Source organism: Rhea americana, unplaced genomic scaffold (genome assembly GCF_003343005.1).
Source record: "Rhea americana isolate MKP2758 unplaced genomic scaffold, rheAme1 scaffold_56, whole genome shotgun sequence".
Taxonomy (NCBI): domain Eukaryota; kingdom Metazoa; phylum Chordata; class Aves; order Rheiformes; family Rheidae; genus Rhea; species Rhea americana.
Genome location: NW_028186712.1, coordinates 291,861 through 319,146, shown reverse-complemented (window position 1 = coordinate 319,146; position 27,286 = coordinate 291,861). Strand labels below are relative to the sequence as shown.

Genomic DNA, 27,286 nt, shown 5'->3' with positions numbered 1-27,286 from the left:
TAAAGGTATTTTAGGATTTCAGTTTTTTAAAATACTTTGTGCCTCTACAGTCACCTTCACAAAGTCCAGTCTACTAGAAAAAGTAATATGGAAACGTGAAGGTACGATCTTAGTCAATCTGTAATCAAAATAAATTACATATATCAACTTAAAAAAAAAAAAAAACAATCTTTGCCAGCCAACTCCAAATCCAAGAGGACCCAAGAGGAGGGTCTCTAAGTACAGAATTGTTCTAAAATAATTTAATGAAGAAAGATTGGTAGGAAAGAGACCAAATATCAACCTAATTGTAGTATTTTGTCATGAAATAAAACTTTTACCTCTGTTCCTACTCTAATTACCTTAGAATCAACAATGTACTAAAAATATTTATCAATTGACCAAGAATCTAGCTTTTTGACAGCTATTTCTTTATTATCTTTAATCTACCCGGAAACATGGCCAAGATATCTCTCTAAGGAACACACATCTGGGATAAACTTGACCTGCCACCGCTGTCATTGTTACTGCATAAATGCAGCTGGAAGAACATTAACTATATCTGGCTGTAAATTCTCAAAAGTTGCAGAAAAGAACACTTTAGTATGCAGAATAAATCCACGTTTTGGAGAATTAGTTCTTCTGTATATAATATATTAATTCTTTAACTTTCCCTGTAACCTTTCCTCTCTAGTTCCCCAAAAAGGGATTACATCTGTATCCCAAAGTCTGTACGGTGCAAAACTCAAAGGAACTTGCTTAGCTGGGAGAAAGCAGCAAGAAGGTCTTTAGATTAGAGCTATGCAAGGTAAGAAAATGAAGGTGCAGACAAAGACAGGTTTGTTGTAGTAAGGATTTTTAGTAGCTCAAGGATTCAAGAGAAAAAAACATGGAAAGATACAGAACTGTAGAGGAAAGAAGACAAAAACTCAGCCCGGCCAAGGAGCTGTTACAGCAAGTAGCGGAAGCCTACCTCCTCCCACCCGACTGATGCCTGCCTGGCCAGTAAAGACTCTTCAGCTATATTACTGAAAGTAGTGAGCATACTTGTAGGTTTTAAATTCTACCTGTCTTTTGTGTGTGTTGACTAGTAGGTAACTGGAGTTGAGCATACCCTGCTTACAGTATCTTTGCATATGATAAAACATGCCTGAATAGAGTCATGCAGAGATGTTCAGTAAGAACCCACACATACCATGTTAGCTGCACTTTGTAACTCATTCTGATATGCTAGCTTCCTTTAAGTCCATTAGGCAAGGAACTGCGATCTTTAATGATGCACCACAGAAGGCATTCACTTAAATCAACTTAAAATGCAAAATATGAAAGGGTGATAAAGTAGTATTCTATCCTTTTCTTCCTGGAAACGGACTGTTACAAATTGTGGTGATGCTCCCACATAATACAACAGAACTTCAGTTCCATGAAAATTTGTTATTCAGAAGAGCTTAATATTCAACTGTAGACTATCTACCCCTTAAAACTTCTCAGAATAGATAAGATAGGAGAGTTTTGAGCCCAGACGGATAGCTGATTCCTAATGAAACGCTAATTTCCGAAGGAACATTTCCCAGTTCAGTCCATCTACTAATATTAGGCCAGTGGAAACCTTCATGCAAGGATAAAGTGGGAAAGTTAGTGACCAGAACAAAGGAAAAAAAGCCTCAGATAAAGAACAGCTGTTTAAGGAAAAAATAAATACTGACCTTAACAGATGCTGCAAGAAACGATCAATGTGACTTAATTTAAGGAGCTAAATTTTCAAGTGAAGTAAATTAATATCTCTTAATGTCAACATCAATAGACCTTTTCTTGTACAACACACCTGAGGTCTATACAGGATTTAAACACTGGGTGGCAGATAAAGCCACTGTCTCAGTGTCCAAATATAGGTGCACCGTGCCATTTCAGATGCAAGGAAGTATCCAAAGTATCCGCATGAGGCTGGAACACAGGACATAGAACAAAACCAACAGGTAACCCACACTGTTCTGGAGAGGCAGCTGGAGGTCTAGATATCTAAAAGAGGACTAAATATGCATTTAGGCACCTGCTTCACTCTCCAGGTAACTGCTCTACTTTTGCTGCATTGATGGCAGACTAGAAGTAGCTTTTGAACCATAAGAGTTCATAACCCATTTTAAGAGAAACTGAAACAAGGGTAAAACACTGAAGTACAATTTGCAAGAGTTCAAGCACTGTGCCATGAGCGGCAAGAGCAAGCTGGAGAGAAAATCTGGTTAGACAGCAGGGGACCAGTACATCTGTTGTCCTGATGTATATTCTCTGGAACAAAGCATTTACGCTCTGAACCCTGCCTGTCGTGTTTCAACGCACTTTTGGCACGAGCATCACTTGAGATGTATTGAGTGAAGCTTCATAAAATTGAAAAGGGCAGAAAAGGCTAAAGGAAATAACAGACTCTCCCATCTTATGACTTAAATAGAAAATTACAGTTCATTTGCAACATTTATAGCCTTTATTCCCAAAACAGAGGGAAAACATACCACCAACAAATACAATGAAAACAAAACCTGTACATAGACAGGGAAAAGATTCCCACTGTTTTCAGCTTGGTGACAAAAATACATCAGCACAGAAGACAGTAAAGAATGGAAATGCAAGTCACAGCCAAAAAAGTATTGGGAATATGGCCTCAAAAACAAACCTTCAAGACAAGGTCTGGTGCTGACTTCTGGCCCAAATAACCCTATAACAACCATCTCCTGTTGATTATACTGCTGCAGTTAAGGAAGCAGAACTTTGTAATTAAAAGCAGGATGGAAACCAGGATGGAAACCAATCTCCAACTTGTGTGGCAAATTCATCTACTAAATTTAAGTAGGAACTTTAAATTTTGCCCAAGTGCTCAGGTTTATTGCCAAAGTTCATCTTGCACACAGAAATGTATAAGGATACCTACTGTCCCTTCAACTTGAATTAAGTGTAATCTAACAAAGCCTAATGAGAGAAGTAGAATATAGAGCCTTAAAACAAAAACAAAAAGTATTTCTTAACTAAAAAAGCAAAGCAGAAAACATTCTTTTACTGGCCCCGATATCTGCCTCCAAAATTCGCATTTTCCTGAAATTGAGATTTTCCTCTCCTGACAACTTTAACAGGATAAAGATTTTAAAGGTCTTATTTATCCTTAAAAATTCACAAGTAGTTAGTACAACAGTTACAGAAACACAGACTCAAAAATTATTCTACTGCTTATTAAGTATTTTGCCTGGAAGTCCACAGGAGAAAATATGCTTTCATCATCTTAAATTGCACTAGTGTGCTAGGCTGTTGAGACACAGGATCCAGGCTGTCCTTTCAACAGTTTTACTACAGCTTTTCTTGGCACTACTCTCTATTTATATGAATATTACTAAAGATGAAGGTCTAAGAGTATTTAAATTACACAACTGATACGTTTGTTGATTTTGCTTTGTGCAAAAATAGATCTTTGGCAGCTTCTGCTATAGTAAATATTCACAGTCATTTTCCTTGACAACTGAATAATCTTGTAAACTCTGTGAGACAAATTTCTCCAGATCTTGGCTTTCATACCAAATGCAGATAGATTAAACTGATAAAGCAATTGTTTCTTAATCTCTTTCACAGCAGAGAATTTGTTTCTCTGAATTCCAAAGTAAATCTAGCATTCTTTGTATTTGATGTTTAAGTACCTGTAGATTTAACAGTTCTTCCCACTACAATAGAGGAGGGATTTAGTACGAGTATTGTACATGAGAGAAGTTTATATAAGCTGAAGAGATTTGTTTCAGTAAGCAACTATTTCTGTATACTATTCAATAGATTATGTTATGAAATAGATTATTTTCAGAAAGCTTTGAACATGTGTAAGGAATCCAAGTTTATCCTACAGATTTTTATATTTTCTTCTCTTTCAGACTAGAGCTGCTCTTATCAGTATGGAATTAGCATGCATGTCAATCAAACAGAAGACTGTAACAACTTTTTCAACAAAATGTCAGTTCTGGTTCTTCCCCAATCCTGTTCAGGACCCGCAAATAACCAAAGAAATGTCCTTTATAAAAACTATTTCAGTAAACTAGAATAAACATGATTGTTAGATCTTTTAAGCCTTAAGCTTTGACTATAAACATACATAAAATATTCAGTGATTCAAATATTAAAACTGAAGAAGCTCTTCGTGACAGAAAACAACTCATGCTTGCCTTCCTGTACTTTAAGGAAACTCCTCTTCCCCTAAAGTATAAAAAGGAAAAGTTAACTTTAGCATTTTACTCAAGGAAGGGCAGGAAAAGAAGAATGACACATAAAGGTCCCTCATTCATTTCGAGCAGCATTTTCAGCTCATCAACAAATAATAAATATTCAGTTTCTCTCATCTCTTTTCTCATCCTCATATTCTTTTTCCATTACCATTTTCACCACTCAGTCGGGTATCTATTCTTAATCATTTTATTAAAATAAAAGGAAAAGCTATGCAGCAGTGTATCTCCTCAACAATACGTGTACATAGCAGACCGAAGAGACCTGTGGAAAAAGTTCTTCAGTTCTCAAAAAATGCTTAACATTGCCAAGTGCTATCTAGAAAGCAACTTGCTGTTTCTTTCATTTACAAATCCTTCCAAAACACTCAATGTTATAACCAGTTTCTTTCCCAATCAGAGCAATATCCTCTGCTTGGCATACAGAAAGGGTTGTAACTGCATTCAAATTATTTCCTCACTAGAGGAAATTTGCTTGATTATACACAAATATAAAATGCAATAAAATGTGAAATATCAGTGAATTGCTATTGCATAATAAAACTTGAAGTTTGTCTGAAATGGAATTTATTTGAATATGGATTCAAAGATTAATAGGAGGTAATATAAACAGGAAATGGCTATGACTTGACATAATTAAAATGCATTTGTTATAATAATTAAATCACAATTCCAAAAAAGCTATCCAAAATTAAACTTGTCCCAAATAAAAAGTAAATTAAGAGCAGCTCACCCTATTAAGTAATATAAGTGCACAAGTCACTTATTACACTGGTCACTCAAAGTTTAATTGAAACTGTGAGTTACTGTGCAAGAGTCTCCATTAAATAGTTGACCTACGCTATGTAACATTACTTTTGCAAGAGTGACCTTCTTAAACAGTTACAATCCCCATAAGCTAGGAAAGTGTCACGCTCAAGAATATAGCCAGTGAGTACAAGAAGAAAAATCTTGTTTCTGCAGCTATCTGAACACTACAGCATTCTGATCCAAGGTGTAAAGGCATCTACAATGTAAGCCTACCTGGTTAATGGAAATATAACACGAAAAAAGGAGAAACAGTAAAAACAATAAATTAAACTCACAGGCATAGAACCTTTAACAAATAACAGATTAAAGAACCCAGAACTCGTAAGTCACACACTGATGACCCACTGAAGGAACCACTCAAGTATAAACCAGAACTTTGTAGCTGATAAGGAGGAAAAAAAGATTATCATGGGTTTCAAGGGGTAAAAGGCAAACATGGAATAAGACCACATGTAGGAATGTGTAAAATTCATTAGAGAAATGCTTTAAGGAGATTGTGGGGGCATGTGAAACTTGTTATGAGATGTTTATGGGAATAGTCAAGAGCAGGAAATGGTGGTTCACAGAGGAACAAGACAGGAAATAGAGAGCCACATGTAAGCTGGCTGTCTATCCGTGTGTTTTTCTGGCCAAGTACTGCGCCTGATCACCACAGTCTGTCTTATCATCTTAAGCTTTATTCCTTTTTATTTTCATTTTCAGCTTGCTTTCTTTAGCACGCATGTGCAAGACCTACCAGCTAATTTGAACTTGGACCAGCCAGTGAATAGGAGAATACCAGGGCCTAGCAAGACCCAAGGCTAGAACTGAGGACTGGGTAAGACAAGACCAGGGCTGAGCATGGACTCAAGCTCTGGTAGTATTCGAGGGACCTGTACATGCAAGTATATTTGTGAATCTATGCGAGTACATTTGTGAATCCAGAGTGAAGATTTGCATATGGTTCGACTAGTGAAATTAAAGTCTGATTAGTTGGAGAGGAGAAACAAGATTTGGCCATCTGGGCTGCTAGTGTCATGCAAGTGCACTCTTTATGTGGGCATTATGTGGGTAATTTTTTTTTTCCCCCTCCATGTTAATCTGTGTGGCTGTCATGTTTGCATCATGTACGTGTGCATTCGCATCTTTGAAAGATATGCTCAGCCATGCTGGAAATAAGGAACAGCAGCACCTCTAACAGACTGGGAAAGAGAAACTCCCTCATCTTAAAGTCCACCAGATTTATATACCCTTAACATAACAGAAGCAGAAGTATTCACCATTTGAAGGGAAAAGCATAAAGCTTATTTCTTCCCAACTAAACCACTGAAATATACAGCACATGAGCACACAGCACATCAGAGAACAGGAAGTAAATAGTATTAATCATTATCTGGCATTAACATACCAGATCTGTACTATCCAATTACCTGTGCCCAGAACAAGTCTCTAGGCACACAGGTCAGAACAGTCTTCATATATACTATTAAAAGTTCCTTAGTCTCTGTAACAGGATGCCTGCCTGCTGAAAGTGGCATCTGCTCTGCATTATCATCTAGAAACTATTCAGAACAAAGTCAGCCAGCTTGGGCCAAAACCACTTCAACAATCTAACAATTTGACAAAGAAATTTTCCTTAGTATTTCTTATTCTCACCTATTCTACAAACACACATACAGACATATATAATATTATATACATATAATAAATGTGTGTGCATATGTAGTCATAACAAATAAATACTTAATATACTACTATTTATTTAGTTTCATGTTTATAAAGTGAATTTAACTCTGCATCTGCTACAGTATTTGCCAAGCTGGAACAGTTACTGTGTAGCTTTAATAGGACTGGTGAGAAATAATTATCACTAAAATATTTCAAATACACATTTGGTACGTACTCTGCATAGTTAAAAAGTCTGCTATCCCAGAGCTGATGAGTTCCTTTTGGACCAGAATGGAAGAAACAAGAATCTGTGCCATCAAATTTGTTGAGACCATCTTCAGAGTTTTTTGATGCATGGCTGTGCACAACATCCAGTAGAACAGTGATGCCCATTGAGTGAGCAACATCAATCAGTTCCTTCAGATCATCTGGAGTTCCGTAACGGCTATCAACATGAAAATAAGTTGTATTGTGAGTGGCACAATGTGAACTCAAACTCATAGTACTTAATATCTCATTCTCCATTAATTATAAATTGACACATTGTGTTACTGTGACTGTACATTGTATACAAGTATTTTTTCCCCCAGCTACTTTCTGAAGTAGTAGCTACTTATTACAAGAGGACAATTAAACTTTTTTTTTTTTTTGAATTCTAAAATATTCATGCATGCATGCACTATGTCATAAACTAGTCCACCAAAATTTTATTCTTTCTTTCTACTCAACTAGGGGAAGCTAAAACATCTAATGCAATATAAAACATAACTAATACAACTTAAATTAAACTTCAGTTTAATGTTCTATACCTTGCCCAGTTTGTATGAGATAGGAGTATTTTTATCACTGGAACAGAATAATCCATAACTGATACAAACGCTAAAGTATATTCATGAAAGTCCAAGACATACTATCTGCTGCTGTCCTGCTTATTTATTTGTTTTAGGTACTCCATTACTTTCAAACTTTTTTTAAAAAGAAAAATTTGTCTCCAGACTGGAACATATATTTCCTTCAACTAATTAAGCCAGCCAAACTTCCTGTCTATCTAAATTTACCCAAGCTTCACCTGAGCTTCAACGAGATGGAAAAAAATCACAACACTCACGTTTATCATAATTTTCTCAAAAATTATCTTAATCCATTTTCCATTTGTCTTCACCCTAGGCCTCAAACTCAAGTATGAGCTGCTGTACACATGGGGAAAAAAAATTCCCACAGAGCATAAAAAAAGTCATGATTTTATTTCAAATAAGTTTATTATGGACAAATACTATAGAAGTTCTGCGTTACTGTCATGAATTCCACAACACCAAAACTCATGCATGAAGAAAGCTGAAGCTGGACAAGTTGGCACATATTATGACAGCTGCTGTTGTTGTCCAAAATCTGGGTTCTGTTACTCAGTGTGCAAGCAACCAATAGACATATGGGGTCGAGAGATTTATTTCATTCCTGCACAGAGATGGGTGCTAGGTGGTAAACCCACAAAGCTAGCACACCTTCTCCCCCTCTCATTCTTCATTTATACACACTTTTCAGGGAGTACTTTATACAAATCTTTCTATTGGTTACAATTTCATTACATCAGGTAATCGCTCTGCGCTTGCACTTTCACATTCCTGTTAATTAGCATAGGAAGCGAAGAAGAGGCGGTAACATCATTACCACGTCATTTCCATTTCATTATTCATTTAGGGGTGTGTAGTTTAATATGTTAATAAGCCTTAACGAACCTAAGGTCACTTCTGGGTTATTCTACTGTTTTTGTCTTGCCTACCTCTCACATTCTTCAAAGTGCTGTGGTATCCTTTGCAGTACTGTTTTTCTCTCTCCCTTGTCCTTGAGTCTTGTTAACTATTTGCAAGGTTTTTCTCACAGCATTGCTCCAACAATGCTGCTTGCAAACTTTTGTATATTTGTACCATATCTTAAATGTTTTTGCAGCACAGCTGATAACTATGTCAAAATGACTTCAAATTTATTAAGAAGTTACAATACTACCTAAGCCATTATTTTCTCTTTCCATTAAACACTTCAAGTTTAAACATCTCCAGTGTATGGTGGATAAAGCAAAAGAACACAAAAGAACACAAAAGTAGTAAAAGTATCTAAACCTACCTGGATGCTGCGAAGAAGCTTGTGACCTGATAACCAAAACTGGCATAGTATGCATGTTCCATAATAGCCATTAGTTGAATACAGTTATATCCTGTATAAAAAAAGTAAAATGAATATACACACACAAACACCCCCACCCCCCAACATCTTAAGGATAATTAAGAGAGGATTTGACTCCTGTGACATCAATTCCAGTCTATGGCATCCTCTTATTTTAACTGATTCTAGCTCTAATGCATAATTAATAATCAACAATTAAAGATCCAGTCTCTCTCAAAAAGTAGTTCTACTTAACAGTTTATACTTCTATTACCTTCCATTAAAAATGGAAAGGTCAATTTGTCAAGTGATCTACACATAACTAAGTGCATTGAATTGAATCTCTCAATTTTAACATGCAATAAATGATACGCAAGTATAATCTTAATTTGACTTCAGAATATTAACTATGCCAATCTGCATGTCCTGAACTTCAGTTTCACTTTTGATATTTGTAATGTTGATCATGAAAGAAAAAAAAAAGTAAATTAAAACAAAAGAGACTGATTACACGTATTATAACATATGCTTTAGAGAGTTTAATTTGTTTTTGTTCTCAGTTTACTGAAGAACCAAGGCAGTACAGGAGGATAGGGGAGGGTTTTTTTCGTCTCTTGTATGACCCAATTTATTTTGGTGTGATATTAAAGGAGGGAAATCTAAAGGGAAAACAACATACTAATGATGAAATGACAGTACTTAACCAAACATCTTAACTAAGCTATCTTTAATGTCAGGGAATAAGTGCCCTGGCTAACTAGCAAATAAGGACTACCTGCAAAAGGTAACCTTCAGGTTTATTCTACAGCCTATTGAGACTCCCTCCACATACCACTTCTCTTTATTAGTTTAACCCAAACCTGCACATTATTCTTCAGTGTAAACAATATACTGTTTCTTTTTAATTGTGGAGCTACAGAAGATTATTTGAAGGCAGTTTGCACAAACTCAACAATTTGTCTGATTCATTGCTGTTTCATAATTCAGACTCATTAAACTTATTCTTATTTACAGCATTTTTGTAAATAAACAGTATAAATAGCATCTAATTAATCTCATTCTATTTGCTAGCTGTTTATCTTGCTATTTGTCATGCACATATTTCTACAAACTATTAATATCTTAGCATTCTTAAATACTGATGTCTTCAGGCTTGTCTTCGCATTAAGACATTTCAAAATAAAAAGAATCAAGTAGCCCTTAAAAAATACATTAAATAAATAAAAAAACATTTAATTCCTAGAGTTTAATTATGAACATATCTACCATGTTCTGTATATCCAATCTGCTTGATACTGCTTTTATTTTGTGGCATATCACCACTTTAATGGCATTTTTCTGCCCGAAAGAAAAATTTGTAGGTAGAGCAGAAAACTTTTGTAATTCTGTTAAAGGAAAATAAATTCCTTTGCAGCAGGAAGATAGCCACAGCTACATAATGTGATATCCAAATTTTTTTTGTTGTTGAGGGGTTTCAAATGTGCAAACTCATTCATTCTGCCTGCCAGCTCAGCTTTACTGAAAGGCAAACGCTATGTTTTGTGAAACACTGACTTGACAAGTCAGCCCAAGAAAAAACATGCAACTTCAGGCACCCTGGCAAATGAAGGCAAACAATAGATATACACCACCACTATCCACAGAGATATCACCTACAGATGCCACAATTATTTTACATTTAAGTGCAACATAACATACTTTATCACAGAAAGAGGTAGCACGTTCTAGTGTCATGTTACAGAAACAAGTACAATGATAATACAAAAAAGAAAAAAAAGGAAAGAAATTGGGGTGAACAGTGTTATGCTCCTTGAAATAATCATGTCAGCCGTTTCATAAGGCCCCTTCAACATACTGGAAGTTCTTTTCTAACACAGAATTACTCATGCTTAAAGTTTTCCATGTTCTGACACTTACAGCAATTGTTAAGGGATAAAAATTTATCACATCCAGTAAACAAAGGACAGTCTTTTCCATCCAGATATTCGTCTTTTCTTAACACCCAGATGTACATTAGTGGAAGCAATTAAGAACAGGTTATTTTCCAATGACTATCACACAAAAACAGGTCTGTTTTACAGCGAAAACCAAACCATGTTGCAAGCAAATTGCCCTGCAATATTTACCTAGGCCTCTGGAAAAAATTTTACCTAAAACAAAATTTGTAGAATGAAATATGATTCATATATTCAATTTTAGCCTATCTTACCTTTGAAAGATTTCACTGTTTTATAACTTTTGGTGCCCTTAAATGCATTTCTATAGTGCACTTAATCTGAAAGCGCACACACACAAAAGCTACAGATACTTCATAATTATCTTTTCTAATAAGAGTACAGATGCATTAAAATTTTATCTCTGCAACGATCTGTGTTATTACTTACCAAGATCCTTTATTCTAGGCAGTACATTGTATGTGAAGTTTTTATAAGATGCTATTTTCCCTTCCGGGGAAGCAATCCCCACATGAGATTCATAGATTCTTAAGCTTTTCAATCTCTTGGGGGAAGGATGCCTGCGCTATAATAAGAGAAACAGTTGTTGCTAGAATACAACAGATTAGAAGCGCTGTCACAAACACACAGTTCACACAAGTAAGAGGAAAAACAAAACATGCATCTCCCTCCTTTCTTCCCCTTCTCCCAGAAGGGCCACAAAAATTGTAGAAGCAACTAGACTTTGAATACTGTTAAGGCAAAGATGTATTTTATACTAATTCTAGAATAAGAAACTAGACATTCTTGATTTGACATTCTTTTGTGGCCTTGGTAAATACATTGACATGTGTAGTACGTGTGTAGCAGTGTAGTACGAAGTTTGTTTGGAAAAAGAATTAGAGAAATGTTAGAAGGGCAGTCCTCAAGAACATAGCTCTATAGTGCACAGTGATCTATCTTCTGCTTCGGTAAGATTTTTTTTTTAAAAAAAAATGCATTTAAAAATTAGTGAAAATATTTTTAAGCTACAGAGACAATTGAACTTGAATCTGGATTTTCTTTATGTATTAAACAAAAGTCTTGTCTCAACTAGCAAAAACTGCCATTTCTCCCTCCCCCAAGGTCTTCTTGACTCCTCCCCTTCTTCACTTAAAAATGAAGAAATTACAAAATTTTATTTTCCATTTGCTAATTTAATGTTTGTTTAAGCAAGGCTTTGGAAAGTTGGAACAAAATCAGTAAAAATAAATACATAGCGATTTGAAGAGTCCAATTAGTATCAGAAACTAAAAGCAAAAGGAACAGGGTGAAGAATGAGATGTTCTGGTTAAGGTTAGTTACCTGTATTTTACTTCCACTGTGCACTCCCCAAGCCCAAGTAGATTACATGCTTTTCATTGCACAAGGCTGGGTAAGACCATGCCTGCTCCCTAGATGCTCTTGCTTCCTTTACGCTCTACATCATAAAGGTTACTGCATTTCCAGCTGTCCTTCAACACCTCTTCCTACAGAGCATCTAGGCACCACACAGCATCACAAACTGCATTCATATGCCCTATACTCCTAAGTAACACATTATTGTAGATAAAAAAAAAAAAAAAAAAAAAAAAAAAAAAAAAAAAAAAAAAAAAAAAAAAAAGTGGTATTTCTTACATGAGTTACCCTTCTGCTGTCAAGTAGCCACTCCACAATTAGAGGCAGGTGCCAAAAACCTTAACTCAAACCAGCGGCCTCAGCTCCTCTAATACAGACTGCATTGTGTTCTGGTGTTTCTACTAGAAATCTCTAAAGTTCAAGAATATGCCACAACATTGCATAGCCATTCTGAACTCTGATTTTTTTTTCCTCAGGCTATTCTTTATACATAATGTAAGGACTTCTTCCCTTACAGAAGTGCAAGAGAGGTAAGATGGCTTTAAAATCCATAAAAAGATTTTCTTGATATGAAGAAATTAGGATTAAACTGGAGCCTGAGCAGCTGCTTTCTGAGGACTTCTCCTGATTTCATATTGCATTGACTTACTACTGAAGTACTGAAATTGTACTTGTAATAATTCATTTTTAAATACAACTCTGACAAACAGTTCCCTCCTCTGGATCAAGAAGGTCCAACCAGCCACTGTCATCAAAAACATGTGAACAGTTATTGAATTGGCCTAAAATGCTTACAAGCCAAGACACCACTTTAATAACTACTTTTTAAAAAAATACTCCATCACATGAGACTAAAAGAAACAACTCCAAAATATCTTTAGTTAAAAGTTGCTTTTTTCTGTCAAAGCCTTGACCATGCATTCTTCATTACTCAGGTGACTATTCTAATTACTGGACTCCCCTTTTCTGTGGAAAGCTTTTATTTTTTTTCAAATAGTGACACTTCATCCCAAATAGCACAAAGTGATACAGCATATACATCTTTAAACACCTTTTGAAAATAGTATTTAAGCCTTACTATATATGACTGTGGTGGATTCCAGTGTACCCAATCATAATTCACTTTGTCTTCATCACGGACAACATATCTTGCCCAAGGTGAAATACGATAGAGGAGTTCACCATTTTCAGCACGAATCACCACCTATAAAGTTGGAAAACTAATATATTCATGCAGTTGCATATAATTCATATAAAAGTCATATACAAACATGTAAACATAGAAAGTCACATCTAAAATATCCGCTGTATAAACCATAGCAGAAAATGAAATAGTATGTCACATACAAATTTAAGGAACACAGATACATAATGCAAGTCAAGGTAAGAAAGAATAACCTTCATCACAGAGAAGATTTGTAAAGGAACAGCAAACAGGTATCAGATATAAGAGTGATGATCAATAGCAGGAGCTAAAAGGTGAAGATATACATGTAAACTTCATTAAAAATAATGGTAAAGAGAGGCTTCTCAAATGGATTACTGCTAGGTTCCCATTTCCCCCATCATTACCATTTCCTCTCCGCATTCTTAAAATTTAAGCAGACATACAATATAATGCTACTAAGACAAGAACTATGATTTGTTTACTTGGAAAACAATCTAGTAGGTCAATTTTATAATCTTAATTCCCTCTTCTATGCTCAGTTAATTATGACTGATATTATATAGTCCAGAATCACAGATTAAATCAAGCACAACACAGCTTCCAGGCCAAGAAGAGAGTGAAGAATACAAAATTGTTGGATTTCTTCTGCTGCTCTGCAGTTTTTCTGCAAGTTTTCCTCACTATTCTAGTGACAAAATAATGGAAAGTATTATCAACTGTTTTATTTTCCTTATTTGGTGCCCTCTATTTATAAGGATAGATGAAGAAGAGGACTATTCTTCCCTATTCCCTCCAGAAGTTCATACTTCACGCTTTGCCAGAGTGATTAAACAAACCTAGAAGTTCTTTTATAGCATTATTTTACATAACAAAATTAAAATTGAAATAGTTACTAGGATAATGTCACCAGTTAAATTTTGCTAGGTATTTTGGCTGCCAGTAAAACAGAAGGCTTGTAAATTTATAACCCCAAAATGTACTAGCAATTGAAGTTTTCCTCCTAAAATTCTTGATTTTTCATTTGTTAACAAGTTGTTTTTGTTGTTTTGGTGGGGGGGGGGGAGGTTGTTGGTTTGTAAGAATGAGAGCTACTGATATAGGAAGGAGAAGCCTCAAATGAAGTTGTATTTTTTTTCTTTAAAGAAACAACAAAAAGTGACTGCATTTTACTCTTAATTCCTTACTTTGCCTAACAACTTGTGTGGAAGGAGACAATTACCAACAATTGCTTTTTCATCTGTAGCAAATGTCTTTTATAATTTTGATGAATTGTCTGTATCCTTATCTGAGCCACAGGAGAAAGTACGATGAAAAATATGTACGCGACGCAGGCTCATGACAAGTGCTAAAGCAACCAGCAGTCAACGGAACAGAATTCCTATGTCTTTCAATTTATATTATTAAAGACTACCACATTCAGCTTCACTGGCAATTCAAGATGAGAAAGAGTAACCAAACTCAATGACACACTAAGAAACAGCTGAGAACTAATTATTGCAAATCCTATACAGTTGCATGGAAAAGTCCTTCTGCCAGCTATGAAAGCAAAGCAGCTATAAGGATCTTTATAACATTGATACTATTTGCAGAAAGACCTTTCTGGCCAAGAGCATTAACACAATTTGCAAGCTACTCTTAAACTCCTAAATTAATAAAAACTATCTACACCTCCTGCTATCACACTTCTGATGATGCTGTTGCTTGTTTTATTAATTTGTCTCAATTTATCTAATAAAAGAATCACTGCATTTCATAATCATAACTAGCTATTTATCTCTGCAGTCTTATCGTCAATATCTAGTGTAGTTTAAATTACACAAGCTTCTGAAGAGTGGACATATTTTATTTGCAAAAATATTTAAGCAGACATGCTTACAAATTGGGTAATTTGTACTTAGTTATTTTTATTATATATTACTATAAAAGCCTAGATACAGAAACATTATTTAATTAGTCATAACTCTGATTTAACCTGGTATTAGAAAAGAAAAAAAAAGTTACTACAAAAATACTGAAACCAGTCATGCATACTGTTTAATTTAATCCATTAAGTAATGGAAATAACTATGGTTGTACCTGGTTGAACTTTGCCATAATTGCTAATGGTATAAGCCTTAGTGTGCCCCCAGTACTGCCATCGTTTTTGATCATCATGAGCTCTGTACTGTAGCATAGTCCAGAGGAATGCAGAACCTTTAAAATATTAACTGGACCAGTACATGACAGCTGTAAAATTTGTCACCAAAACTGGCAGCTATCACAGATATGGGATCATGATAATACTCCGCTCTTCTCCGCTTTAGTACAGCAAAAAATCAACACAGCTTTAGAATGAGATCACTGGAATCATGAGCAGTGGACTTGTGTGCCCAAGATAGGGAAAAGATGTCCTAGGAAGTAGAGGTTTGAGGAGAGATTAATACTGAAGTAAGAACTTTCAGATCTGAGTGAAGTCCCCAGAAGGAACTGAGAAGTATGACTGCAATAAGAGCAAAAAATGTATAGTCAAAAAACGGCAGATTTCAGAGGTACGTAAAAATCAGGGTGCAAAGATGCAGTACTAAAATTAGGATTCTTATTTTAGTAATGTGAGCTGCTACAAGACAAATCAGGACTTAAACCTCACAAGAACATTAGTACCAGAATGACAATATGTCCCTTGTCTGTCCCACTAAGTAACAAAATTTGGCCATCAGATTAATAAGTTAATATGATAGAGTAGACTAGCTTTAATATACAAATCTCAATGACTTATTATTTACTATAAATAATGCATAAATACATTATTTCTATATTTTCAACTTATACTATTTCATTAGATTCATATTTATGAGACAAATGATCTTAATACAAAGGCCCTAACAGCCCAGGCGTAAACACCACCTTAACTTGGTAACATGCATTCAATTTGAAAGTAAGTTCAACCAAAAGACTAAAAACACATCAGGATTAGGTCTTTCCATGAAGACTAAATGGAAAGTTTAATTTAGATGCTGCAATGAGCCACCCAATTTCTCCCACTACATTATTAAAAATTAAAATTCAAGGTACTTCCCTTTCTCACTTTTCTAAAGATGATCAGTGGTAGAAAAAGGAAAAGCTCATACACTAAGATATTTTCTTGTATAATTTAATATCTGCATGTTTCAAACGCCCACATTAACTGTCCTTTTCTCTCATGTCTTCAGCATAAACCAAAAATGTTTCAGTTCCTCATTTTTCATTAAGCATCTCATCCTGGTAAGCAAAGAAAAACTGAAACTAAACCTAATACAGAGAATCTTTAAAAGGAAAACTAGTGAATCATTAACTTTGCAATATGAAATGATCCTGTCATAAACTGGTTGAGCCTCCATAAAAGCAGCTGTTCCACTCTGGATTTCCTATCAGTTTTTTAGAATAAGGGTAGTAATGAATGGACCAGTGTCAGAGGCTGTAGGTGTAAGAAAGGGACCCTATTTTGTTAGCCTCAGATATAGACAGCATGTAAAACCAAGCACAGTAGCTTCACTACTGCAACTACAACATGAAAAGCTACCAAGCCCAAGGCAGGCAGAAAGGGGGAAATGGGATCAGAAATCATTCAACACTTCAGCTCCAGGTGACAGAGCACCAAAAGTGATTACAAGAGGAAAAGCTGGGAAGAACTAGCCCAACCAGCTGCAAAGCAATAATTGATCAATAATTACTCCCTTAACCAGAAGCACCTTCCCAAATGGCCACCTGTCCAAATTACTTGACAAAGCACAGTATATATTTGAATGTAAAATAACTCAGAAGATGGAGACAGTAGTCTGGTATTGCAAAAACACCTACGCAGACAGAAATACAAATACCATAAGAGACTCAAGAAACTGAGAAAATGAAGAAAATCATAGCAAGGTTCTTAAAAATGGCAGCGATGTCACCTAGAAATGTGCCCAATAGATTTCAACAAGTACAGGTCTAGAGAGGATAGTTTACTTAACCACCATCAACCTTACTGTAGAAGCACATGGATTTCTAGTGGAAAAAACCCTGTCAGCTTCATAACCGTTAGCTACACAAAGATGACACTATGAGATATTGAAGGACAAGAGATCTGTTTTTATAAAAGAAAATAACATATGCATCTGTGTTGCAGTATAACATTCAAACAGCTTTTCTTTCAGTCAAAAATTTTTTGAAAATTTTGATTTTCAAAAATCAGATTAGTGAAAGCCTAAGAAAAACTCGAATTTCTAAAATAATCCAATAAACATTTTTTTCAACTGTGACTTAACCAGAATTAAGTCACCATAACAGCAATGGCAGATTTAAGACTGTAAGAGCTTGTATGCCCAATATAAAAATATCCGTATGTATTATATAACTGAGGGGCTTGAGGTGGAAGAGCAGAGTTTGAAAGGCAGCCATAATAATATAGCTCATTACACACAATAAGCCTAACTTATTAAGAGTTGTTTCAAGCAGTGTCAAGTAGAAAAGAAACTGCTGAAGTATGTAATAGGAGCACTCAAGCATTAAATATTACTTGTCCTCTACTATAAAGCATTGGTTTAAAGGGCAACTGCTGCGTAAGGCGCCGTGTGGTTGGATGGTTGTGGCACAGCACACTCACCTTTCGGTGTTCCCATTCACAGCTGTTTCCCGCTGACAGCACACTGTCTTTCAGCAGCAAGGCAGGTCATGCGGAATCGTCTCCATTGCCTGGCACACGTTCCAGCTCCGTTTTATAGACGACTGGGCTAGCTTATGGGCCCCAATGATCCCTCCACTGCCATCCTCTCTCTCACCCTGTCATCTCCCTCCCTAGCAATTCATGGGGGCTAATGCCTTGGATCATAGCCTCCGCAGTGGACAGCAGGGGAAAAAAAGCACAGAGCTTAGATGCAGTCTCTGTATTCTGGGGTCATCTTTCACGGAGGCGCTCAGCTGACCCTCCCTACACATTCGCAGGTGCATTAACTGCTTTCTGGTATGATAAAGGATTCATGGCATACTACTTCAGAATAACACCTCAGAGAAGTACTCCTTGTGAACAGTTCCTCTTAGTTGCATTATCAGTACAGATTCCAAATGGCAATACCCCATGCCTATATTCCCGTCCATATAGGAAAGAATTTAGGCCATTAACCCCACGCGTTGGCATCCAAGATGTGGGATACCAAAGTTATTTTCTCCTTTCTCCTTGGCCTATAATCTTTTCTTAGTAACAACTAGACTTAAATATAGCTGAAAATCAGACTGCTAAACTGCCAAGTATTAAAAGCTTTAACTTATTAATGGCTCCTCTGTGTATAAGTTTATAGAGACTTAATATGGACTCTCAGACTTCAAATTCCATTTCAAGACACCTTCTTCTTGAAAATATCTCCCCCTTTTCCTCCAAAAAACCTTTTTTTTTCTCTACACACTCTTGATATCAATTAAAACCGTAGGTCTTCTGTATGGGTAAAATAAAAGGAAAGTATTTTTAAATAGTAAGACCTCCCAAGAACTGCACAATTGTCAAGTCAGGAAAAGTAAGCCTTCTAAAAGAACTAAACAAAAATATTCTGAAATTCTGGGATACATCTGCAGAGGAAGGAGGAAGGAGAAAAAGACCTAAGAGCCACAGTCACTGGATTCTAATGCTTCACTGCTGCTAAAACCTCTCCTGTCAGTCCAAGTTGTACATAGTCTGCTGGTTTTGGTAAGCAAACTCAGGAGACCATTTTCCTCTCAATGAGATAACAATCCTTCTGTTACCAGTTTGTTACTAGCTAAATTAAATTAACCCCCCAAAATCTACACTAACCTGCTGAAGGGTCAGGGCCTGTGATCAAGCAACAAAACAAAGGGTATTACCTGAGATTTAGCTAATGATTTATTTTGTTTGGCTCCACAGATATCTAAAGGTTACAACAGAGAAAAGTATATATCTCAGACAATTTAAGTCCACTTCCCTGATGTTCAAAATACCAGCAAAACCCTATTTGCTCCTATTTACACTTTTTTTCCCCTCTAGACACCACTTAAGACATGCAATTTAAATGACACAGAACTTAACAGACTACAAGCAGTACATTTCCACGCCCTAGCCATCATCAAGGAGGAAGAAATAAGAAACTACTGTGCTTCCTGATTAGCAAGGTCAGTTGCATCATCCTCTGCTCCATCATCAACAGAAATTATACTCAATTAATTTATCAACAACAGTTCCTTGCCACTGGTTAATCTACTTGCTAACCATATTCCATTCCCCTTCAAGGTCTGTAAGTCAAACATGAAATATGAATTACTGAATAAATAAGTAAAAATTGTGAAGATGAACCTTGGATAACATTCTTCACAATTAACTAGCTATCCTCCCCTAAACATCTCGTGGGTGCAAAGTTTAGGCACTTACAATCACGACTACTATATCCTAGATGTTCTCTCTCAAAAACAGGCATCTGTTCCTCTTTTGTACCCTTTAACGTCCATGAAAGTTATACATTTGGACTTCAAAGCTACTCAAAGCCAGAAGCAGTGAATCTGTTCAATATTTGTACAAACTGACTTGCTGTGCCTAGTGCCAGCCCCAACACTGTACCAGTTTGGCACCAATGAGTATTATTCAACAATGACTGAAATTATTGAAATATGTAAGACTCTGAAATATCACTGAAAGAATATTATGTTAGTGTGTGCACCAAATAGCAAATTAACTAATTACAATACAAAACAACCCCCCCCCCAAAAAAAAAAAAAAACCCCGAAATATCAAAACAAATCAGACATGGGAACCTCACTAACCTGAAACTGAGAAGTGATTCCCATTCTCCTGAAGGGCTGTTCTTAAAAAAACCTCCACACCTATAAAGTCTAACACCCATAAACATAACACCCACAAAGACATAAAAACACAATTGCTATCCTTTCTTCAAGGAAAGGATAACAATTTAGTGAATGACAGAATGCACACAATTTAAAAAATCTTTTTTTCTATTATTGTTTTCTAATGTGACCTTTCCAGAGAAAGCTTGTATTAGTTGTTCCATAAGCTGTATATAATTAGCTCTGTCAGCATACAGATAAAAATTATGAAGGCTGCTGTAGTGCCTCCCAATTTTATTTTCCTAAAAAAAACACAATCAAAATTAATGATAGAATTTAGTTGCCTTTGATTTTCATAGATGAAAAACGTATAAATATATATATATACACACACACACACGTATGCACTGAATTATACACAATCTATCAAAGAAAGCTAGCTATTAGTAGTAGTATATGACTCCAAAAAAATAAAGAACTCAAACTCAGTCACTGATATTTTATGGATGGCACCCTATTCTTTGCCATGATTTTGGTAAAAGTGCACTACAGAGGCACGTCAGCAAGCCTGACACTTATCTTTGTATCTCAAGAAAAACACAACCCTGAATCACTTACAGTAAATTAGATTTAATGAATGTACAGATAAGATTTAATTGTGTACAGTATTTTAATTTCATGCATCTATATAGCATACTGTCAGATAAAACATCAGATAAATTTATTACTTTTATATAAAAACTCCTGTTCTGTCAAGCCATTTCAGAAATCACAGATCTACTGTCAATACTAAAAAGCTGAATAATTAATACTATTTTAGTAATCCTTTCTAATTCACAGAAAATGGCTTAGTGATTCAGCTATTCATAGCTGATAAAAAAGACAGAAGGGTCAGTACATCTAAAATATTGCTAGCTTTATGATTCTAAACTACTTGCTGTCCTGGAGCATTGAATAGAAAATAATTTCTTACTAATTTGTGGCAGAGTATTTTATAATTTGATCAATAGCCAGGAACTTGGAAGTTTTTCTTACAGACTTAACTTCTTCCTGGCCTCCATTTTACATAAGCTCTTCATTTTTTTTATTTTGGTCCTCATGGAAGAATGTTTCTATAAAGAAATTAAACAAGTTCTCCACTACAAAGACTTCAATTTTTACCAGTACTATCTCCACCCTTAAACAAGGCTTTATGAAACTAACCACCATCTACTCATATGTCTCAATTAGGATCTTATAGACTATAGTGAAAACTTGTTTACAGATAATTTATAGCAATTGTAAGACTTATTTATAAATAAGCAGTAAATAGAAAACAGAGGAGTCATTAATAAACTCCTGTATGTGGATGACAGCGTGTGATGTGACTTGCTAAGGAATTTCATCCATCTGAACTTCTGTAAAAGCTTACCACATGCTATGAAAAAGGGATTAAGAATACCCTTATAGTTAAAAATTGTTTTCAGCCACAAAACGATAAGCCCACCCACTCCAGCTATCACCACTGTCAGTGTCAAACATGCTACCATAAAATAAACAAACAAGACCCCCATCTCCATTAGAAAAAAACAAAATTACAGGTACATAGCAGTTCAGTCTATTAAAAGCACAGAGAAGATAGTTTTGTTACTTCTGATGGAAATGTCATAAGTGAAGCCCAGTAGCCCAGTGTAAAAAAAAAAAAAAAACAAAAAAACAAAAAAACAAAAAAAAAAACCACACACACACAAAAAAAACACCACATCCCCTTACTTCACTGTTTTAAGACTATCTGTTTACCAAATGACTTATCCTAAGCTCTCCACTAATCCTGAGCTAGGCATTTCCAAAACCAGGGGGAGAGGGAATTGTCCTTTTCCATCAGGTCGTACTATTTTGTAGGTAGACGAGATAATTCACAAGAAAATCAGTCTCAGACATGTTAGAAGCACTCATCTCTTGCCACAGAAATGTATCAAAATATCTATAACAGGGTTTTTAATTACTTACCTTCTTCAATGTCTATGTTTAGTTATGAGAAGACTGTCTGAAGAGCTACAGTAGATAGTCTACTACTATCATAAAAAGAGGTAAGAGTTGTGACCTCTGTTCCTCATTCATTTTCCTATGAAAATATTTTGTGACCTCATCTAAATTAGTGTCACCATCTGCACTCCATGCATTTCCCATTCTGGCTTAGAAATTAGTTATTTAAAAGAAATGACCTTGTCACCATTTCAGAACTCAGCATTTGCCTTTGTAGAACCAAAGATGAAAATACTGAAGACAGAAGCTAATGATAAGGACTTTCTAGAGTTGCCTTCTTTTTCCTCTAGCCACTCAAGTCACAACTAGAGTTGACTAGTTCAACTTAAATGTTTAAGAACTATATTGGCAAAATAAGCTTTAAAAATCTATGATTCCCTGACAACAGTACCTATATATTCAAATAGATCTTTGGTCTGCATAGTAATTTGTTTATACCCCAATTTCTCAGGTTCTGCATGAAGAAAGAATTGCAAAATTATAATCTACCACACAAATCCTAATCTTCCCCAAATCCAACCTTACCCCAAAACTCATGAATTTAAAAATGGCCATGATCTCCAACTGAACCAAATGGTTTCAACAAACCCTACATAGGGAGGGCATTTTCTGTGTCTGTTAGTGGAATGACAGAGAAAAAGATCACCCCTAGATGAGGATAATGCATATTTTTATTGTGTTTAATATCCTAACCTCGTTTGGGGTTTTGTGATGGATAAACCATTTTAGAACTATCTTAACTAAGACACCTTTTTATTTTACTTTAGTTGTAATATGTAAATACATTAAATGTACGCATTATAACCTGTTACATTCAGTTACGTAAGCACTAAGTAACAAAACAGTGTCATGAAACATTATTAGCAAAGTGATAGATGAGGCTGGAAGGTGTTCCATATAGATGAAGTCTGTTATGATCATCCATTTAATCCATTAATATAATCATCAATTATGATTACATACACTTATGAATCAAGTTTCTAAATTGCTGCACTTAAACCAAACAGGAATGTAAGCACTCAAAAGCAATCAATCTCATAGGCAGAGAGAAGAACAACTATTCAGTTTCATGGATGTGTTTGGCGATCACATTAACTGTGAGTCTCAGTGATAATTACATATATCTTTGCTTAGAACAGACTGTGTAGAAGTGCAATTAAAGACAGGCCAGAGTGAAAATAAGAAAACAAATCCATTCTGCTAAGCAAGAGTTTTATTTGCAAGAAGCATTTTTTATGGGTTTTTTTCTTCCAGAAGACTCACAGCAGTTACAAAACTACCAGCAGCCAATGTCACTAGTAAACAATTTCCAAACCATTGCCATTTTTTTCCCTTTCCCCTACCAAAAATCCTGCGCACTACACAAACGTTGCATGATGGAGTCTGCCTTAAGGCGTTTCCACTCCAATGAGAATAGCAATTGGAAGAGCTAGGAAGAGCTGCACTTGAAAAATAGAAGAGGAGACGACAGTGATTACAGAGACACAGGCAAATAAATGCTTTTCTAAATACATTTAGGAATATATCTTTTCTGTGTACATAAGTTAATAAATATCAGCATTCTCCATCACTCACATCTGTTATCTCTACATTCAACACAGAATATTCTACAATAGGTGAACAGAGTAGTTAAATACAATATAAACAAAAGGTAAGTTCAGGAGCAACTAAAAAACCCCACCTACATATCAAAACTGTAGAAAATATTAAATAATCATTCTGTAACTCATATTATTGCATAGGTATTGCATAACCACTGTATTTGAGCTGCAGACAACTGTTTCTTCTCCTCCTCGGTAAAATAAAAGCAGCTTTCTTACAACCCTGAATAAGTAATTCTAGAGTTTCTATTTATCCATATTTAACATTGGAGCAATTTTATATGCTAGAACAAAAATAGAGATATGCACAAGCATTTTCAGTATGCATTTCCACTGGACTTTCATGCATTTCTTTGTTTCAAAAGATTCTTTTTCTCCCAAGCTCCGATTTTCAAAACAAAACGAGTATTTTTTTTTCATTTTATTAGTTCTTTTAATAGGACCCATGAAATTATAACTGTTCTCACTTCTTTAAAATTTTCTTAATCTTTAGATGACTTTAGTACATTTATTTCCTTAGCTACTCATTTCTGCCTACTGTTATGATCTGATAGGTCTAGACCTGAAGCTCTGACTGTAGTAAGTCAAATTCTCAAAAGTGTATCTCAATGACCGAAATCAGTATTCACTTGGCAATATCAATTCTACTGGTAGTTAGCTGTCATTATGTACATTTGCACTAAGCATGACAACCGTGATATCTAACAGCTTAAAGAAACTTCCTATTAAATTTGGGGAGAAAAGATTTATGTTCATGAATACTCACAAAACAATTAATAAAATGCTTAAAATTGTAGCAAGTTTCCTCTGTTTCTTCATTTAGCTTAACACAAAGTCTACTAAGCCAACTACTCAATCTTTTTACTTCCTAGATGTTTCAGCCACATAACTGTTCCTATGCATCATGAAAAAAGATGTTAATAATATTTTACTTACTGGAGTCACTCTGCACAAGCAGATAAATTACTGAAACTCTGCTTATTGTACACACATTCATAATACAATAAAATTAAATTTTTTAAGAGAAAAGGAAAAGGATATAAGTAAGGCCTACAAAAACTTGGAAAAAAGTATTTCTAAAACTAGCACCTTTAGCTTTGATCCATGGGGCACAGAAGGGTAACCATCTTGTCCAGGTGGGACAAACAATTCCCACTTCCCATACTCCGTTTTCTTATATGGATGAGAAAATGGATTCCAGCCATCTGCAATATAAGAAATGTCATTAATGACATTTATCTTAAAACATGTCTGATTAAAATTCAAAAAGTAGAGTATTTTTATTCTTTTCCAGAGAATACTTAAGTGACAGAAAATACTCTTACATGTAATACTACTGTGTACTTTCAGAAGTTCAATAAACTATGTAATATGTTCACTGAGAAACTGTTCTCCAATTCTAATTTAAGAAATGTAATTACTTTCAATTCATCTTCAATCAGGTTGGTTAGATTAAAGCCGTAAGAACTCTTCCCTTTCCCTCTACCAGAAAAAAACCCACTATGAACATGAACTAAGAACATGAATGAAAGCTTTAGAGCAGTCATTATAAAATCTGATAATTATGAGGACAATAGGAGCGTGTCACTATTGGTACCATCTCTTCCCGAAAACTGAGTAGCTGAAAAGTAATTCTCAACATAAAATTAAATCAGAACCAAAAATTTAGTTGAAAATGGAAGAAACAGTCTGGAAAAAAAAGAATAAAGTTAAAAAAAAATCACAAAATGAATAAGCCAGTAGAAACATTTGTTACAACACTAGGGAAAAACTCATCAACTCCTGTTGATCATGGAGAGGGGGAAGAGATGAGTTTGGCAAAAATGCATCTGAAAAAAACTTTGAGTGCATGAATAAACTATCTTTGGACAGCATTACAGACCTTATGCTTGCCAGTCCTGTAAATTTAAAAATATACATATACATATATATAATAAAACTACTCATTGCTTCTTTTATAACAAGTTGATGCCCTATCAATGCCAACATTCATTAACTATATAGAGTAAGGAAGGAAAGAACAAAGTGTAGACAAACTTGGTAGCAAGAGCTGTGAAAACACTGCAGTATCAGACAATGGCTAGACAGCTGGAAAATACAGCATGAATCACCACAGCCATGTCTAGTAAGTTTTAAAAGAAGGTTCCCTCCTCTCAGTTTTTTTTTTTTTTTTTAATAATAATAATAATGAATAAGCTGAATAAAGCTTAAATTCCACAATTCAAGACTTCGTATCTTTTTGATCCATCAGGCACTCTAGGTGTACAAGGTTAGTCACCGTGACATGCCTAATCAAATAATCACAGTCATATCTGCCAAAAGTATTCTCTATTTGTATAAATTAGTATTACCTGTTCAAACTTTAACACTAGTATTCTGAATGACAGATTTAGGCAACAATCATTTCTGGACTAGAAGGAAGTGGCAATCCAAATTTCAAGATCACTTCTTTCTTTCTAACTCACATAAGCTCAAGGAAATGCAAGGTAATAAGGTAATAAGAAACCGGTCAACTCTGAGAAAAAACAAATTGCATGACATTTTCTTCAAGTCAACCTATTTGCATACTCCGCTACAGTAAACAAACTGGTTTAGATTCCAATGAAAAAAAGGATAAACAGCTGTGAGTGACCTCATATTTACAGTAGGTACAGTGCATACAGCTGGTAAGCTGTATTTTCACACCCTATACTGTAGTTCCATAGATAGATTAAGCTAGTACAAAACAATATTGCTACTAAAATGTGGTCCAAGTTAAAAGCAATTCAATTAAAAAAAAAAAAAAGAAAAAAAAAGAACAAAAACACATACACCTAGACATGCCACTGGAGCAGGAGCATCACTTTCAGTGGCAGTAGCAACTTACACTTGATTTTAAAGTCACCTCAAATTTACATAGCTAATTTACTTACTCATCACATTGGTAGTTTTTGCTGGTTTATTATTAGGGAAAACCTGGACAGATGCCATTGTTTCCTAATACATAGCAATGACTGTCAACATATGAAGTTGTACAGACAAATTTTCACACTAATCATTTGAAAGTTTAGTCAAAAACTTCAAGAGTATTATTTAATTTCTTAGATTATTTCACAATTCATTGCAAAAATGCTAGGTTTTGTCCTGCTTTACCTGGGGAAAAAGTATATAGATTCTTGTTATGAATACACAGCATATGTACTGCAAGACCTTCTAATACTGGTTCATCATGAAATAGGAAAAAAAAATGCCATGTAAGAACAAAATAGCATTTCCAATTCAGTAATTTCCACTTTAATGCTACTTTTCACTTTTGTGCTAAAGAAACATAAGCAATCCTCTTGGGGTTAGCTACCACCATTTAAGGGAAAACGTATTTTAAAATGAGTAGAAATTTCTAATGAATTTAAAATTTATTTAGTACAATAAGCAAACGGATTCCCTAATCTTCATACCCAAAGAACATTCCATCATAAATCAGCTTTCACTATTTTTCCGCCTGCCCAAAACAGTTATCCCTATGTGGCCTGAATACACACTCCTGTTGACCAATTTATGTTTTCTTTCATTTATTTTTTA

At 35.1% G+C, this 27,286-nt stretch overlaps 1 protein-coding gene across 2 annotated transcripts in view; it reads right to left on the bottom strand.

Annotated features, from left to right (window-relative positions):
• GBE1 (1,4-alpha-glucan branching enzyme 1) overlaps positions 1 to 27,286 on the bottom strand; it is a 147,956-nt gene that overhangs the window by 78,593 nt on the left and 42,077 nt on the right. For both annotated transcript variants that reach the window (XM_085318906.1, XM_085318908.1), the window contains exons 3-7: positions 24,818 to 24,933; positions 13,233 to 13,358; positions 11,228 to 11,363; positions 8,805 to 8,895; positions 6,919 to 7,128 (exon numbers count right to left, since the gene is read on the bottom strand). In XM_085318906.1, the coding sequence (XP_085175032.1) occupies positions 6,919 to 7,128; positions 8,805 to 8,895; positions 11,228 to 11,363; positions 13,233 to 13,358; positions 24,818 to 24,933 (679 nt within the window). The remainder of the gene's footprint in view (positions 1 to 6,918; positions 7,129 to 8,804; positions 8,896 to 11,227; positions 11,364 to 13,232; positions 13,359 to 24,817; positions 24,934 to 27,286) is intronic.